Source organism: Phoxinus phoxinus, assembly GCF_949152265.1.
Source record: "Phoxinus phoxinus genome assembly, chromosome: 11".
In the NCBI taxonomy this organism is placed as follows: domain Eukaryota; kingdom Metazoa; phylum Chordata; class Actinopteri; order Cypriniformes; family Leuciscidae; genus Phoxinus; species Phoxinus phoxinus.
Window position 1 is genome coordinate 7,954,554 of NC_136886.1, and position 18,508 is coordinate 7,973,061.

The window sequence follows — 18,508 nt, forward strand, 5'->3', positions numbered from 1 at the left end:
TAAAAAAGGGTCTAGCGATTGTTTTATCACAAGATGAAGTGAGATGCAATGGATTGAATAGCTGGCACTGGATTTTTGAATGTTGCAAACATGCTCAGTCAAGGGGAAAATTCTTCTATCTGCCAAAAGAACCAAACACAGACACTAAACAAGCTCAGACTGTGCAGAGATAAGATTGATATTGACAAATGCGACACTCAAAAGGCACAATAGATATTTACGTTCTAAAGAACTCAACAGATGTTTTATGTGGCTTTGCTTATTGAGAGTCTGGGCCTATTTATTTATTTTTTTGTATTTATTTATTTAATAGTCCACCCAAAAATGAATGTTCTGTCATAATTTACTCACCATTGTGTTTTAAACCTGTATGGCTTTCTTTGTTCTGAGAAACATATACACACTTTTATTCTTGAGAATAGATTGGAATACAGTGTATTTTTTATTATTTTCAGCACTCGGGTCGATACTACGTCCGCGTGACCGCGTCTGATGAGTCAGATGACGGTGTCGGAAGGTAAACAAATAATTCCGATTTTCCATACTGGCTTTTACGGGACTAATGAATAAAACAAGTAAGAATTTTATTTTTGCTGAGATAAATGATCGTGATTTTAACGGTAAAAGACTACAAGTGAAAAACTGTTAATTGGTTAACAGAAAGTTTCCTTACTATATATACGGTAAATAACTGTGATCGATCTAATGGTACATTTAATGTAATTTTACTGTAAAATACCTTTAAATTGACAGTTTTTGAAAGTGAAAAAGAAAAATGTAGTGAAAACAGTGAAAAATGTAAATTGACATTCCCACAATTCCCTGCGTGACACTTCACATTTGATGTATTTTTGTTGAAATAACCTAAAATGTTGCTACCGTATTTAATACGGTAAATTACCGGCAACTGTTAATTTGACAGATTTTTTTTTACATGGCTACAGTGAAATAAGTTACTCTTGGGGGGGGGGGGGGGTATAAAACATTTGTTAATCATCAATGACCAATCACTCAGTAAAAGCTTGAAAGATTCAGTTCTCATTCATTTTAATTGCATGCAAAAGAGAGACAATCTTTAGAATTTCTCCTTTTGTCTAAATGGAAAAAAAGTGTATATTTGAACATCATTTTTTTTTTAAGTATGGAAGCAATTTTCTATAGTCAAGGGGGTTTGGAACAAAATAATTAATTTTAAACAACTCAGCAAGACTTTATTGGGGTAGAGTGTAAGACATTTCAAGAGAGTCCATGACCACAGCCGTGCTATAATTTACAACCTCAAATCATCACTTGGAAAACCATGTTGCCAAAAAGCCTTAGCGGGAGAGACTTAGGAGGGCACCTAATTGGGAGCAATGTCTGTCGTGGGTCAGAGCTACAGAGATCTCCCTCTCTTTTTAATTAATACCAGTGGGCTGTCACAGCCTCCAAATGAGCAGTCATAAAAGATGAGTGTGCAGTCAACCATTCAGCTTTTTTTTTTAAATTTGTTTTAAGGCACTACATGTGTTTGTACTGATGCCTTGTTCGTTTCTGTTCTTGCTTCTCCGTTCACTGTTGTGGATCAAACAATAGTCAATAGGGCTGTTTGGTGAGCTGGACACGTTCAGAAATGTTCCAGCAGCCCTTAGTTATGACATATACTGTACAATAACACACGCAATATGAGTCAGTATTGCATCGTAACTAAACATTGACCATCATGTCACTTCTTCATCACACCTGCGTCATTAAAGATCAGTGCATAACAGCAAAACACAAAGGGTTACCGACCGTTTGATCACAATATGAAACCCCAGCTAATTTTGCTTGACATTGTGTCAATGCACTTAATATGCACTACATTTTAATGACAAGGCGATGTAGCGGTTCAGGAAAACAACTAATAAAGGATACCAGCCACAGCAGCAATCGTTCTCCCCTCCACCATGCATGTTTAAGATTTGTGGCCCACCCCAGGAACTCGGGTATCAAAATTATCCCCGAACTTCCCAGTGGTAAATACTACTTGAGAGGGAGTTCATGTCCTAGGAAACTCGTATTTCTGATAATTCTGTTAGCAAGTGAAGGCAGCATAAGAACCTGATAAGCTGGTTAAGCTGTTTACGTAAACGGCTGATTGGCTGTTTATAGGGTTGAAGCTGAACTATCCAGGGGTGCGTTTCCCGTACAACTATATAGCTCACTGCTTAACTACCATAGTACGATGCATCGTTGGAGAAATCAACTAGCTCGTCACGACTGTTTCCCGAAACCGTATGTCGCAAAGTATCGTTCAACCACGTTGGTTTATGACGTCTCGCACGTGGTGGACTAATAACTTGTTTTAATTAATCTGTTTGAGATCGAATTAACGCTAGATTTTGTCATATAAGTTACAGACATGGCATCTGAAGATTTCTCAGTTATTTTGCTTTATTACCAGACTCAATATTTGGCTCGTTCGCACATGCGCAGTCTTCAAAAACGGTGCTTTAAATCTCTTGACAAACTAGAAGACGTAAATTACATTTGTATGTATTCTAAATAAATAACATGGGTTGTACTGAATATCAGCTTGCTTATTTTGCTAAAGATAAGGATTTATTCAGTCTACATCTCATGTAAACTAGAAACTATGCTTCTAACCACAGCTCGAGAGCTGTCGTTCCAACCACACAAGTTTGTGATGCTGTTTGCGAACGTTCGTTGGAACGATGGTTTCGGGAAACACCAAATCGTTGAACTGTGCTGCTAACGACAGAACTTGCGACCATAGTTGGCTAACGATGCTTTCGGGAAACGCACCCCAGGACAGTGGCCCTCTAGTCGCATGATTAGACACCCCTGACCTACAGTATGATATAGATTGAAAGCATGAATAGGTACACAGCACTCTGGAAATCAATGTTATTTACTTCAGTGGCCGCAGCCAACACGTGACACACTAATGATTAAGTTTTTTTGCTGATATTTTCACTGCATTTCATCAAATTTAGCCTGGAAGAAAATGTGGTCATAGGCGAAAACCATATATTAAATGGTTAAGACAAAATGGCATTTTACAGGTTTTAAATAATTTTTGCTAATGCAAATGCTAGTTTTTACAACATTTTTAAATAAGATTTTTTTTTAACTAACCAAATAAATAAATAAATATATATATACAGTATAGAGAGAGAGGTCAAGAATTCAGTTTAATTAAGTTTCCCTCAACAGTTTGATTATGATTGATGCTTATGGAATTCATGATTGATGACAAGTCATTAAAAGTTTCCCCAACTATTTGGTTATGATTAATGATGAGCCATGATTGACAGGTCATTCAGGAGTTCCATTACCAAATATATTTTTTAAAAACAGAAATAACGATTTTCTTGGAATTCAGGGCATTGTAAAATGGCACTGTAAACAAATTAGCAGATGGAGATTAATGGATCCATCAATAAAAAACATCAAACCTAACACCCCACTTCTTTGCTTTGATTTGGGACTTTATTTACCTAATTTAAACCCAATCCATGCATATGTGCTTTAAGAATATACAATTGTATCAATCAATCAATCAATATATTCTAACAGTAACAAGGAAACAATGTATTATAACAGTAAGATTGAGCTGTGGATACCAGAAGAGAAATTAGAGAAAACATATCTCAAGATATAACAGCTCATCTGTGTCTCAAGAATGCCCACGTAAGACATGCTGCACTGTCTAGAGAATAAAATGAAAAAAACGTCATGCTGAATAAGCAGCGAGGTGCCCTTGATTTACACAAAGCCTATAGGGGAACCAGATGGATCTGTGTCACCTGCCCAGCTTTGAAGTTCACAAACCCCTGCAGGATATCCACCAAATGAGGGATCAAATTCTGTTTGATGCCATTTTTCCCTCTGTATTGGAAGATGAAATAACGTGAGAAGATTTGTCTTTATTGCACATAGCCAGTGTCTTATCATCAAGATTGGATAATGAAATCTGAGGTTATGGCTGCATTTCATAATAATGTTTGCTTAGACCTTTAGATTGCTGATTCATATAGGAGCGCCAACCTGAAGTTATTTGTCTATTAAAGACTAAATTGTATAAATAGAATAAATAGTTCAGGGTGACAGTAATATTAATTCACTACATGCACTTTTAGAGTTACGGGTAGGGTTTGGTTTAGGGTTAGTTACTTATAATTAATAATCTTTGTTTACTTGAACTTTTTTACAGTGTAGTGACCAAATCTGTCAAGCTCCAAAAAAGCACCATAAAAGTATGTGACCAGTAGACAATATTCCAAATCTTTAAAACCATTTGATAACTTTGTAAGGGCAAGTCTTTATTCAATGATAACCCCACTTGAAATGAGAACTGCTTACATAATCTATTGAAAATGACGTAACATGAGGTTGGGTGAGTTAAACAGAATTTTATTTATGGGTGAATTATTCCTTTAATGTTTATGCGCTGCAAAATATCAGCTCATGCTCACCTCAAGCTAAATGTCGCGAGTGACATGCCATAACACTAGCCGATGCAGTCGACCATTCGGCTTCACTGACTTTTTCACAAAGCAGCGGGTCATGCGGTTGTCAACCGAACATGTTTTCTCCCCTAGATGAGGTGCTCCTCAAGGTCCAGTGCACATAATTAAATGAAAAACTGTGCTATTATTTACCAGACATTTCTCAAAGACCTTTTGCTCCATCTCTCATCACGGTCTCCTCTATTTTTCTTTGATTCTTAGAAATCACACTGACCTTTGACAAAGGGTCAAAGAAAAAACTACACCTCTGTGCCACAATACCATGCCATGAATGAATCCAATCTTCAGATACCTCATGCTTTATTGATTGACACTGTTAAGTGTTTGGTTCACTCTGAAAAATTATACGGAGGTATTTTCAGTTAAATATTTTTTTTGCAAAGACTATAAGAGCAGTAGTTGGGTGAATTAAATTGATTTGCTGAAAAATAACACCTTAAACCAGCCTTAGACCAAATTGCAGAAAAAAGTCTGGACAAGACCGGACTCAGACGCAAGTCCATATTTCAGGACCATTTAGACTCAGCCTCGAATAAACTGGTTTGATAGCCACAGAAAATTAGGCCGTGTACTCTGAACTTAAGCCGAACTTGATTCTAAGTCTGGACTTGTTCAAACTCAAGTACTATAACACTGCTTAGTTGGTTTTCAGTCTGGTTTAAGTTTGTTTAGCAGGTCTCTCAGCCTGACAAGGTGGCCAAAACCCTCCAAAACCATCAAACCAGAGTGGACAGCAGAAATTAGCCAGCTTGAACCAGCAAACCACCTTACTCTGGAATAAGCTATTTTTTTTCAGTGGTGTACAGCATTGAAGGACAAAGGTTGTGTAAGGTTCAGAAGAGGAAAAGTGACTGTGTTATGGTGGCATTCAGCAGTAGGGTGTGCTGTTTTGTAGCTGAATTCCAAATGACCTGGAATCGTAGGGTTATCTGACATTCACTAGTTTCCTGGTCAGTTTAAATCATGGGAGACTGGGGCTAATTGTCACACATGGAAGTTCGCAAGGGCTATATGTCAGTAGCTATAAGGTTCTGAGGCAAAAGTCCAATTGCATATTTTCTCTATAGCTGTGGCCTTGCATGTTGGTTACACAATCTTACTAATACTTATCTTACTAATACTTAAACAATTATGTCCTCCAAATTAAAAATCCAATATCATCTTATTTCAATAGTTAGTTGTTTCCTTTTCAAATTAACACAAAATGACAGTTTAAAAGTACGTTTTAATTTTATTGGGGCAAGTTGTCACATGTTTTACAGGTTGCAATTGTATTTGTAAATTACCTTTATTCATTAAAATGATAACGTATTGATAATGATAATATTCTGTTTTTCATAATTTTGCCGTTTCATGAATTTTGTTATAATGTGACAACATGCCCCATCGGGTTGATTGATGTGTGTTCAATGAACTGTTTAATTGCTTTTTTTTTTTAAACCAAGACTTGAAGGTTTGTGCCTATAATTGATTTTCAAAAATAAACCTGCCCTGAGAAATATTCACAGGAGTAAAAAGTGTGACAACTAGCACCCATCTCGTTCGAGCTGTGAACAAACCGAAAATGCTACAGGGAGGAAGCTTTCGTGGAACAAATGAATCTTCTTACATTTTAGGTTTATCCTGAGCTGCCCTTCATATCTCAGCATAGCACAGATAAGCTTTATGCAAATGTAAGTGGAATTAAAGCAGAGCCATTATGTTATTACAGTTCTAATATTGCAAATGAAATTGTTAAGGGTCCAGTTTATGACATCCCAATTTTTAATTACAATATCACAAACCAGAAATAGCACGGAGAGGTCAGGAGTTAGACAAGTGATGCAAATGATCACTATCACATACAAATCTTCCCTTTGAGGCACTTTGCTCATTGAATTTGGGGCGTGCTTACAGAGACACTCTTAGCTGGAGGGGCAGCAGCATGTTAGGTACCACAACTGCGCATTTTATCCACTGAGAGACTGCTGGAGGAGGGGATACGCATCATATATACCTAACCAACCGTCTTTTGGATCACTCTGCTGGTCGGAACCGATCACGGGGCACGTGTGTGCGGTGGATACGCCAGAGCGCTGTGATTCGTGGACTAATTGCGGGGCGCTTGCGGGAATACGAGGAGCATCTCTGTGCGCGAGAGGGAATAAATCTCGTTCTCCTGACCGTCTCCACACAGTCTTCGATTTAGAGGGCATTTATTTTGTACTAAAAGTGAGAGAACGATATCGGGAAAGATGTTGGCGGCGACATTATGGGGTTAGAGGTGCCGAGATTCATCCCATCACTGGATATGGAGTAAATTCCCACGTCTTCTCTAATTTTGACTCGGAATACAGTGAACGGGAGCCCATCACGGTGACTCGGTGAGTTGATTCATTAGCTAGTATGCACTGCAAGATTATTCAAAGTTAAACTGTTGGCCCAAGTTTTTTTCGAGATGCAAAATAATGTAAATTATGAATAATGAATTATATTAAATACGAAAATCAAGACCAGTTTTACACATGGAAAGCTGGCAACGACCCCTATGACTTCTAGAATGCAATGAACTGATAATTGATGGGAATTGAATTGAACGAATTAACGTTTCTTACGATTCCTCGTGTGATAAGCCTACTTTTAAGGAAGGAATATGAGGAAATAAAAAGAAATGCAATTATTAATTAATTTCGCCAACTAGCCTACTCGGCAGTCGATGCAATCATTGATTTAAATTGAATTATTTCAAAAGGCGTTTGAACAGAGATCAACTTTACAGACTTTTTTTTTTTAGCCTATTATAAAAAACACACAATGTGACATTCCATTAATTCAGTCATTTTATGCATAGTAACATAACTCATATCGTTCATGTGTCAACACTGACATTTGTGTCTAGCTGTAGCATAGGCTTCAACATAGACTCAGTTCCTGGTTTGTTTAGCTGACATAAAACGAATAACTTACGATTCAGCGATTAGTTCAACTCACAACAAAAATCAGATCAAGTCAGCCTATTCATTGCGAGCGGGTTACCCTCTATTGTATTTACTGAAAAGAATCATCACAAAAATAAATCGCTCTTTTTTACCATAAAAAGAGAATCAGGAATGTATTAGGATCATCACACGTTTTTTGATTCGCTCGAGAATCAGTCAGACTAAACAAATCTAAACAAACTTGATCGTGCGCGTGCTGCACAGTGTTTGGCTGAAGAATAGCCGGGGAATGGTATATTTACTGCAGGAAAATCTGTGTCCGAAACCTTGTAAGCTAGGCCTACTTTGAAAGCACTGAATTTAATTGAGGACTTACTTCTGGATCGATGATGGCCGTACTTCAGGTATGCGCGTGTGGTAGCGATAGTCTACATCAGCCATCTTGGCATGATTACCCTTATGTTCTGACCTATGACATATCAAATACAGTGCAAAACTATTTAATCAGCCGTTGTTAAACAAATTTAAACAGCTTTCTTTGGGGGATATAGAAAGAGAACACTTAAAACAAGCGCATTTTTGGCCATTTTATATACTGTAATTAGGCTATATGTTAATTCTGACAGCGCCTTATGCTTTTGTAGCAGCGGCACATGTGATTTATTAGGTGAACTGCACACTGATCTCAGTCATGTAGGGCAGAAGATCACATAGGGCACACACATCACTCTTACTGCAGATAACCATATTTCCTCAGACTCAAGATACAAGTGATAAAAATTAAAACTGGCAGGTGCTGTTCTTCAGCATCTCCATTCTGACACTAGTCGCCCGTAACACAATTCTCTTATAATGCATCCCACACAATAGAAGCTACATGTAGATGGAATTCCATGAAGAGAAATTTCAAGGGTTAGTTCTTCCATGCTCTGTTCTAAATATATAATTGGCTAGATATTGTTTTTTTTGTTTTTTTTGTAAACAGGATATTACGTGTCAGCATGAAAAATCATTCTGTCTGTTGATGGTCCTGTTGGAGCCATTTGTAGTTGTTTAATATAATTCCATACAGTAACCAGGGATGACTGGGAACACCATGGAAATTAATTTGTCAAAAAATCTGAGAACCCCACAATTGTCAGTGAGAGGGTAAAAACACATACGGTACTTGTAATACTTTTATGATAGTGATCTGATCTGGGTTGGTTTCTTTTGAAGTAAACCCTCAAACAAGTGTTAGGTGGATCAATAAACTATCAGCCTCTCCTCAGATCAGCCAACACTCCTTCTATCGCCTGGTTTATAATCTCACAAAGGTGTGACTAAGCTTTGAGAACTTTAGTGCCATTATGCATTGCAGGAGTGAGACAGAGAGAGGAAGGACTCACAGGAGAAAATACACATTCGGCTCTCTATCCGCACCACATCTGCTATTCAAATAGGAATGGGATCCTTCTCTCGTGTGTTCATGTTTATTTATGGATGCATCTGGGATGCATGTCTCATCCCATTTTGTTGCTAACAAGCACAGCCAAATTAGAGGTGAGAACACTGAGAAACAGCAATGTGCAGAATTCAGTCGAACCACTCCACAGCACAGCTTGGCTTCCTCCGAGACTATTTATTTCTCTCATTGTGGCGTATAAAGTTTATTTAAAGACAGACTAAAGATAAATTTGAACATGTGGGAGGAATCCATTAGAGATGAAAGTAATGTTAGTTTATATAAGTTTTTTTCCCTCTTTCTTAATATTCATCTTTCGAATTCGCTTTTTGCAGTCTGGATCACAAACTTATTTTTTTCTCTCTTGTTATCTTTGTGCGGTTTCCCTATCTTTTTTTTATTTTTATTTTTTATCTTTTATTGAGGCCTAAAGGAAAAGTTCACCCCAAAATGAACAAATTGTCATCATGTTCTTCTAAACCCATGACTTCCATACTTTTTTTGGAAGAGAAACCGAGAAGAAAGTCCATGGAGGAATTTACTTGGTGATGCTGTATTTTAAGTCTTCTGAATTTAAGTTGGTAATTTTTTCACCAATAATCTTCCCCTCTAGTGAACATATATATGGTGATGGTACAAACAGTAACAAAAAACAGGAGCAAGGTGAAGATATTGTAAAGTGCTGTCAGGTTATCCTTCCTCTTTAAATTATTTGGGTGTCAGATATCCACAAAGTCTTGAATCTTGACAAAAGGATGGTAGCTGCGATAAGCTCAGGCCTCCATTCTCCTCAGTTTTGCCCTTAGTGCAACACAGTTTGGGAGCAAACATCCCATGTGGGTGTTGCTCCCAGACTGTAAGACAGTGAGTTCTAATGTAACAGGCTTCATCACTGCTACAGTAAATACTGAGCCAGAAATGCAATCTCAGCTGGATTCAACCTGAAATATATTGTATATTTATATGCAAATCAAGCTTTAGTAATAACTTTGATTTACAAATGCTAAATATTCAGTTAAATAACTACAGAGATTAGTTACATGTTTACTTTGAAGGCTCCACACACATTCCGAATCGCCTCCTCAACATGGTCTTTAATTAAATGGACCACCCTTTTCGACAGCCAGGTGTAGTGAACACCACTGAGTTTGGTTTGTCTTACAAACTGCAGGTGGCACTCACCGTCTACTACCTCAGAAGCTTCCAAAGATCTTGCATTTTCATTCCACATAGCATTGCACTTAGAAAAAGCAGAGCATTATAGCTTTCTGTAGATCACATTCTGAGTTTCAGCTGCAGAAGCATAGCTGTTGCCACTAGGTTTAACAGTTGGCATGCACATTGCTGGTGTTTTGGAGGATGATATTCTAAACCAGAATCAGCTGCCAAAATGATACTCTACTTCCTCTTCATGTTCAGTGTCATCATCAGCCTCAGTGTCAGCTGCTGTCACGTCAGTCTCTTCCTGCACCCCAAAGACTCTGAAGGCCTTCAAAAAATTAGACCTACTGTCTGTAGTTGTTCTTGTCAGGGATGTGAGATTGGCTGTGGATATCATCAAGGGTAGATGCGAGTACGTCGAATGTGTGGCTCTCGCTGAGACGTTTGCTAGCTAAAGCAGCAGATCTCCGGTCTACAGTCTCATCAATCCAGTGAGCAGTGACCCTGATGTAGCTTCTCTGCCTCACACTCCAACAGTCTGTTGTTGTTGACACAATCTCCACGTTTCTAAGCTTAGCTGTTATGTTCTGACATGCAAGCTTCTTGAATACTCAAACGCACCAGTTAACCAGGGCCTTGACGGCAGGTTGTTCAACTACTGAGAATGGCTGAAGGCCTTCACAAATAAAGCTGATGACCAGCTTATCTGGCGTGCTCCGATAATGAAACGATCTGGTCAATTCTGCATTGCTTACTTGAAGATGTAGAAGATAGAGTGTCCTTTTTTCTTTTAATTCGCTGGGCAATGCAGTTTTCATAATCTTTCATTTTTTGTGGGTGCTTTCTCTTTAATGACACATTTAACTTCATTAAATATTAGTATGTACATTTTATAGCATTTTTCTCAATCAAGCTGATAATTTGCAGGGAAACATTTACAATCTAGCCAACTTGTTGAAAGTTTTATTCCTCTGATTGATAACTAATAATAGTGCAGGATATGCAGGTGCTTAAACTATGCTAGCTATGTAGTTTTTCAAGGCTTTTTTTTCATGATGATGAAATGTAATTAAAAAGCCCTATTTCAACATTTTTAACACAAAATTAGTACTTAAGAGTAATGCATGCCCTGTTTGATTTTGCCCTAAAGGCTCTAGGTAAAGTGGCACATACTGTACAGTAAGCACGGCGAACATCACATGCAGTTTTTATCCAATTATATAATGAATTTGCAGCCCAGTCGCACTAAGTCATGTTGGATTTGCCAATGTAATTTTTCACTGCAGGACAACCCCTGACAAAGATTGTTTATAAGCAATTAACAAATAAACGGGTTCGGATCTACCAATTTTATAAATATAATTTTACATTTTTGCAATTACTAACTTATTTTGCATATTTAACTTCAGCTTGCCAGTTTGCTAGTGACTTTCCTCAATTTGTTTGTGCAATTTCAGAGAGGAGTTGTGAAAGGCTGTTATTTCCAGATGCTTCGGCAGACAGAGTTTGCAGCTCATGAGGATGCTTTTATCCTTACTGCTTCGGAAACTGAATAGCGGAGAAAGATGCGTCCATTATCATCATCATAGGATCTGTTGGTCTCCTCTGCAGACATAGCCATTTCGCTGAATCTTTTTTTCTCTCTTTTTTTTTTTTTTTTTGTGCAAAGCCATACCTTATCGTTGGCTAGTGCCTTGATTGGCTCATGAATAGGATTAGAGCAATGAGGGATGTTTTTTGGTGAGAGATAAATGTGGGAAAGTTGAATACTTAGCTAGATAATTTCATGTTCATAGTCACCCTGGTGTTCTAACAAAATGTAATATTAATAGGGATATACTTCAGATATATTTTACTCATAAACAATTATAGGGGTGCCAATAATTTGAATGCAGATGAGCCAGTGGCAGTTGAATATCAGTTGCACAGGGACCGGAACTCGGCCATCTTTAGGTTTCAGCGCCATAGAGAAACATTGGAAGATCCAATACTCTCATTGTTTTGATGGTATTTATGCTACAAAAATGGTAAAACGATGTGGCTGGGGTACTTGTAACACTGATTCCAGGTATCCTGAGAGGATGGGCATGGGTATTCATGTTTTGAACCACCGTTCTGTGCATGCGTTGACCAGCTCGTTTCAAAAGTGTGATAAGATTTGCGCAAACGGACCAATTATCTGCGCAATACGACTGAAGCCCAGTGTATTTATAAAATCAAAGATATGAGCGCAGTAAAATGGTTCCCTAAAGATTGATTCCCAATCCCCAAAAAAGACGAAAACTTTCATTTTCTGGTTGTCATACTCTTATTAAGTTACAATTCAAGTTAGTGAGCCCATGCTAACGTACAAACCTAAATAGGTGTTCTCACGAACTGGTTAAATGTAAATGAATTGAATCTTACCCTGCGGTACACGAACAGTGTTGATCCTGAATGTTGTCATCTGCGATCGTGACGACCGTAACATAAGGCTTCTCTCGCTTGCATTGTAATCTGTAAACCCTCACTTCCAAATTAATCTTGTGAACCACCATATTTATTTTTAAATCTTTTATATATTCATATATTCCTCCATGCCATATTTAAGTCCCACTTGAATGCTCCTCGACGAGAGGTTGTCATTCTGTGTCTAAAATGTATCAAAAGCATCTTGGGACAAGGTTTTTACACTGACAGCTGTCATTGTAAGACAGTTAGCAAACCATTTTTAAATAACACGCAAATGAATTTGATGAAGAGCACACCAGAATCAACTTGAGGCTTTATCTCTGCAATGCTTTAACATATTCAGACCAAAATTGGTGTGTGTTATGATAACTAGCCTATGCCCTGATAATACCTGCACAGTTTCGGCATAGTGCCTCTTAGTGGTGAGGAGAAAACCAGAAACTGGTTTCTTTAGATTCGGTGCAGCATGCCAAGTCAAACAATACCCAATTGTGTGTGTCGGCCATTTTGAAATTAGTCGTAAAATCTGTCATGAACGTATCATTACTGATTTGTCTCAAAATGAAGGTGCTCAAATGGTTTCGAGACCACCATCTTGTCATCAAAAATTATAATGAAATAAAAAAAAAATGAATACAAAATTAGCTTTTGATTAATTTTGCCAATTGTAATGAAACTGGTCTTAATAGATTCCTTTGGTCATGCCGAGAACACAGATGCCAATTCTGCCGTAGTCGGCTGAACTTCCTGTCCACCCTTTTAATTTTCTTTGAAAAAAATACTTCCTAGACCATTTGTCCGATTTTCACCAAATGTGAGTCAGATCATCTTCAAACCATGCTGGCAGCAGATGGTCTTTCTACCTTGAATTGCAATGGTTTGATGGTTTGTTGAACATGATTTATTACCATTGGCTAAAACACAATATACAGTCAACTTCAGCATATTGTTACAAAAGCTGATGATTTATAGCAGGAGTATGAAACCAGCTCCTACACCAAATGTTACTACCAAGCAGTTGATCTACAGTAATTATAGTCTAAAAGTACACATAATGCTCAGGTTAAACTGACATTTTTCCCCAAAGCATCTTAAAGCACTTATTAAAGAGAAAATCCCCCTGGAGTAAACTAGGGTTAAGTGGCTTGCTCAAGAGCATGACGGGGGTGGTTTTAGGGCCTGTTCCCTCTAGAACTTCAGCTTGTCAAGAGATGACTGAGTTTGCCAAGTAGGATGTGTTCATTAATCAACATTAGTTTTTGGTTTTGGAACAACAATCCAGCCAAAAAAAAAACATTTTTCAGGGCTGTCTGGGTTGCAACTCAACAGATGAGAACCACTAGCCTACACCTAACCCTAAAATCTAATTGACTAAAAATAATCTGGTTTATAACAAATATGATGTTGATCTAGGAACACATTAGGGCTTGTTGGGTAGTCGATTACTTTAACCACTAGTCAGCGCTGTCGGAAGTCATTGAGTACTTGAGCACGCAATAACCATTCTGCATCCTTCACATGTTGACAAGCTTGTTTTTCTTAATGCAAACCACTGAGGCATGACAATGACCTAAGAGCGTATGTGGCAGGAGGACGATGACAGCAATTAGACTACATGGAAGGATTTTGTCTTTGTCTCTATTATGAACTATTTTTAACCGGTTGAGTGAAGATCTGATGAGAGTACAGATCCATTCTTTTTATACTGAAGACCTGTGAAATGTTATATGACGAGGCTAATGTTACATAATAGGCTAACTGGGCTAACCTTCAAAATTTTAATAATGTTTGCACATACAAAAAAGACGCGGATGTTAAGGTTAGAATGTTGCACAATGTTACAAACCCGTTATGTTTTTACAATACATGTAAGACAAATAATTGAGGCAAATATTGGGCTGAGAATTAATAAACACTCGTTGACACAAACTATTACTTTTTATGTCTTTTTTAAACGGTAACATAAACCATTAATTTACTAGATAAGTAATCTACTAACTGAGGAATCAGTAGACATCCTACTTGACAATATCGCCTAACAATGTTAGAATCAGATTGATGTAGAATTTATTGCATAACCAACCACAAAATCACCGTCTATCGTGGAATCTAATTTTATACTGTAGCTTCAAGTGGGAGATTTACTCAATGATTGGCTCAATATATCGTTTTCATCATCAACCAGTGGGCTGCTGGCCTATCATGCACCATAATGAGACCAACAGTGCTTGGCATGTTGATCATGTAATACATTGTGTTAGTGGATTATAATTACATGTAGACCTCATGTTGCATATTGGTCCAGTCCTCAGATCTTGACATGTATAAAATCAGCATGAATACCCACCTTTGATTCTTTAAAATAATTTATTGGGGCTAAACATCCTATGCCTTTAACCACTTCTTATATCAAATATATATGCCAAAACAATGTTCATGCTAACTAATACTGATCTTATTTACTGGTGCAATAGATGCATGCAATGGTGCATAGCACTGTTGCTGAGGTGATGCCACACTGCCTCATTATGTTTGCCAGTCAAATGCTCATAATTTTGCTTAATACGTTGGTTGGAAGCTTGTGGAAAAATCACACCTCAGCTCAGTTTTTTTGGGAGGATCATGAGAGATTAATTGTAATTGCAATTCATGCCCTGTCTCTCGTGTTGCTGGATGTGACATGCAAGCTATTTGAAAACTACATCTATTTTTGTTAACCCACATTTTTTTCAACAGAAATCTGCCCTTGAAAGCCTTGCTGTCAGGTGTGAGTTGTCCTTTATTTTGTTGATGTGCCTGTTAGTGTACTTTTTGGGGGGTTGCATGCAGGCATAAGCGTAATTTGCGGCTTGGACACCCCACCACTTTTTTGCCATTGGTTGATATTGTCCCCACCACTTTTTTTTAAAACATCTCGCAGCACTGAAGTACATAATACAAAATAAACATCTCTACTTGATTAGCAATTTGTTCGTTAGTGTTATATAATAGGCGCTCTGGCGATGGAATGTGTTGTTTTTGAAATCATGCTGAGTGCTTGTTGCCGCTGTTATCAGTGGCGGAAGGCAACAGTGTTCTCTTGGCACTCATGCAATGCATGTCTTCACACAGACGAGCTCTTCAATATATCGCTTAACTCTCCATTCATTCCGGTGAAATCACAAAACAAAATGCACAAAAAACGTTACCCTGCTCTTGATATATAATCACTGATGAACATCTTTGGTTTTAATGAGAATGTGACCCCAGAACCTCTGGCACTCTTAACAAAAATGCAACTACCGGTCCATTTGGACAAACAAATCTATAATCTACATATTTATTCACTAATGTAAATATTCTCGAGACTAACAGTATATTGTATTATAGTAGATGTAAGGATGGAACTATGACATTAAACATGGGTTTTATGTCAAATAATTAATTTAATAATTTATTCACATAGAAAAAATTAGCCCCCACACCGCATACACACACACACTACTGTCCCACATACTTCTAAAAACAAAGTTACGCCACTGCATTCAGGTTACATACAGAGGTCACAATGAGAAACAATGACAACTGAAATGCTTTTCATGGGAGGACTGTAGCTACAGTTCCTCTTCCCTCTTGTCCTGTGTAAAAAGCCGAGCTGTGTAATCCAATCTGACAGAGTTTCCTGCGGCATAATGCTCCCCCAAACTTAAAAGACGCCAGGCAAATCCTCCCAGAGACCCCCTGTCCCTGCAATTATGACAGACACCCAGCAGTTATCCCCACTAGGATACAGCGCTAAACAAGGGGCTCCTCTGAAGATTATGCAATTATAATGCAAAGATAGCAGATTACCCTTCCTCTAAGCCTTCATGCGTTTATTGATTTAAAGGGCCAGTATCCCAGAAATGAGTAAGCTTTATGAATTTGAACTGAGAAAAGAGTGTATACAAATGGTTTTAAACTTCAGGGTGTTTAAAAAAAGGCTGACTAACTGGCTCTGTAGACAGAAAAAAAATCACATTGCCTCAGGCCATAGAGCTGGAACTGTGACAGTTAGGGATTTTCAAAGCAAAATAAAGAAAATCAAAGAAAATCTCAAATACTAACAGGAGCGAGCTCCTCATGAAATGTTATAAAAATCCCAAAGTGCATTCCAGTCTGTCAAGAAAACATCTGGGCATTAATTAAATACTAGTAAATGTAGCTTTTTGATCCAAGATGCCCATATGATAGCATATTAAAGAGCAACATATAAAGGTTTATAGTGAATAATAAGTGAAATAGATGATCTATTATCTTTCTTTGGGTATCTATGGTTCCATATAGAACCTTTAACATCCTGGAACCTTTCCATTTTACAGAAAGATTGTTATAGAGGTAACCGGTTATTTTCTTTAGATATTAAAATGTTCTTCACACTAAGAAAACATAGCCGAATAGCCACAAAAGACTAATGCGAGGAACATTATGGGATTTAAACTTTGTCAGCTGAAGACCCAAATTTGGTTTGAAGACAAAAAACATACCAAGCACAATGTTCTTTCACCATTCCTGATTTCTAACACACTCAAAGCGTCCGCCATGGTCTTGAGGCTATCTGAGCAGAAACAAAAGCAGATGCTCTCAATATGTTTTGCTTACCGTATTATGTCCAATAGATCGAAAGATCTGGAAAAAACAACAACATACATTTACAACATACACACAACAACCCATGGACCCTCCTAGAAGAAATGAGGACAGATGAAAAGAGACGGATTAAAATACTAGTTTCAAATGGGTATTTTGAGGATGTGTTAAGTTTAAAGTTTTTCAACTTTAAAAAAACAACAACACTTTGAGGCCTTGAAGAATATTTCCTGCAAGATGGCAGCACATTGTAATTGAAATCTGCATAAACCTCATATGTAAATGGCTACATTTCTGGTAATCAAAATGAAAGGTCCTCCGAGAAGTCATTGCGAATTATTGTGTCAGATTCAACCCTACGCAGGGCCTCCGAAGATGTCATTTTGTCTGTATATGTGGGTGGAATTCTATGTGCTAGTGAAAGCGACTAACAGTATTTAGGTTGGCTTCTAGCTCCTATTAATAGTCAAGAGAAAGTAGCTTTTGAGGTCAACAAATTCCAGCCCCCTGAATTCTCTGATGTTGCAGGTTTCTGTTTGTTTCTTTGGTATTGTGAATAATAATGCATAATTTAGACTGCATCAGGCTTCACAACAAAAGCAGTTGTTATTTTCTTTTAAATGCGCAATGAATATTTTTTAAGGAGTTAACAGTTGGGGGAGTCTAACTGTCTGCTTTCTTGTTTTATTCTTCCATCGAAGCGACACTTCCATCTGTCATTTACACTCAAAATATCATTGCATTGATTTTCTGCACATTTTTGACTCTAGTCTCCCGGGGCTTTTGTTTGTAGTGCTTTAATATTTTAGTTGCCGTCACATTGAAAAAAACTCAGTTGTTAACTTTCTCTTTGATCCAACAACATTTCACCAGCATTTGTCCGTACAGTCAAGGTGATCACTTTTAAACAGGAGTGTAATATTTCAGATCTGTCGATAGAAGCAACGCGCCTGTCATATACTGTATGAATCAAAATGTCTTATTTTAATTATTTCTGTAATTACTTTCCCCCACAGATTATACTTCTCACATTCAAGGGAGAAATCATTCCATTCACAAGCAATTGGATGAGAGTCATACTTTTGCCCTTGGCAACTAAAGATGACGTTACTATGGAAACGACTTGTGGTGCTATCAATCATTGGCTGCCTCACAGGTAAATTATTGTCCTGCTGTTTTTTCTTTTTTTTCTTTTCTGAATGTGTTGCAATGGACTGTCATGCAAGAAACAATTTCATTATGATCTTAAGCCTTCGATTCATTCAGTCCTCGGTGGAGGTTTGAGACAAGGTGATGAGTTGATACACGCATTCATCTTGAGAATATTGTTGTTTTGAATATCGTTGAATTGAATTATCATATTATATCCAGAAAATAAATATATTGAGAAAGTAATCGTTTATTTTTAAGTA

General features: G+C 37.5%; 1 protein-coding gene across 1 annotated transcript in view; it reads left to right on the top strand.

Moving 5' to 3' along the window:
* The first annotated feature begins 6,292 nt into the window (after positions 1-6,292).
* The window catches only part of cntn3b (contactin 3b), a 66,738-nt gene continuing 54,522 nt past the window's right edge, over positions 6,293-18,508 (top strand). The window contains exons 1-2 of the mRNA XM_079629351.1: positions 6,293-6,877; positions 18,113-18,252. Coding sequence (XP_079485477.1) covers positions 18,198-18,252 — 55 coding nt within the window. The 5' untranslated portion in view covers positions 6,293-6,877; positions 18,113-18,197. The remainder of the gene's footprint in view (positions 6,878-18,112; positions 18,253-18,508) is intronic.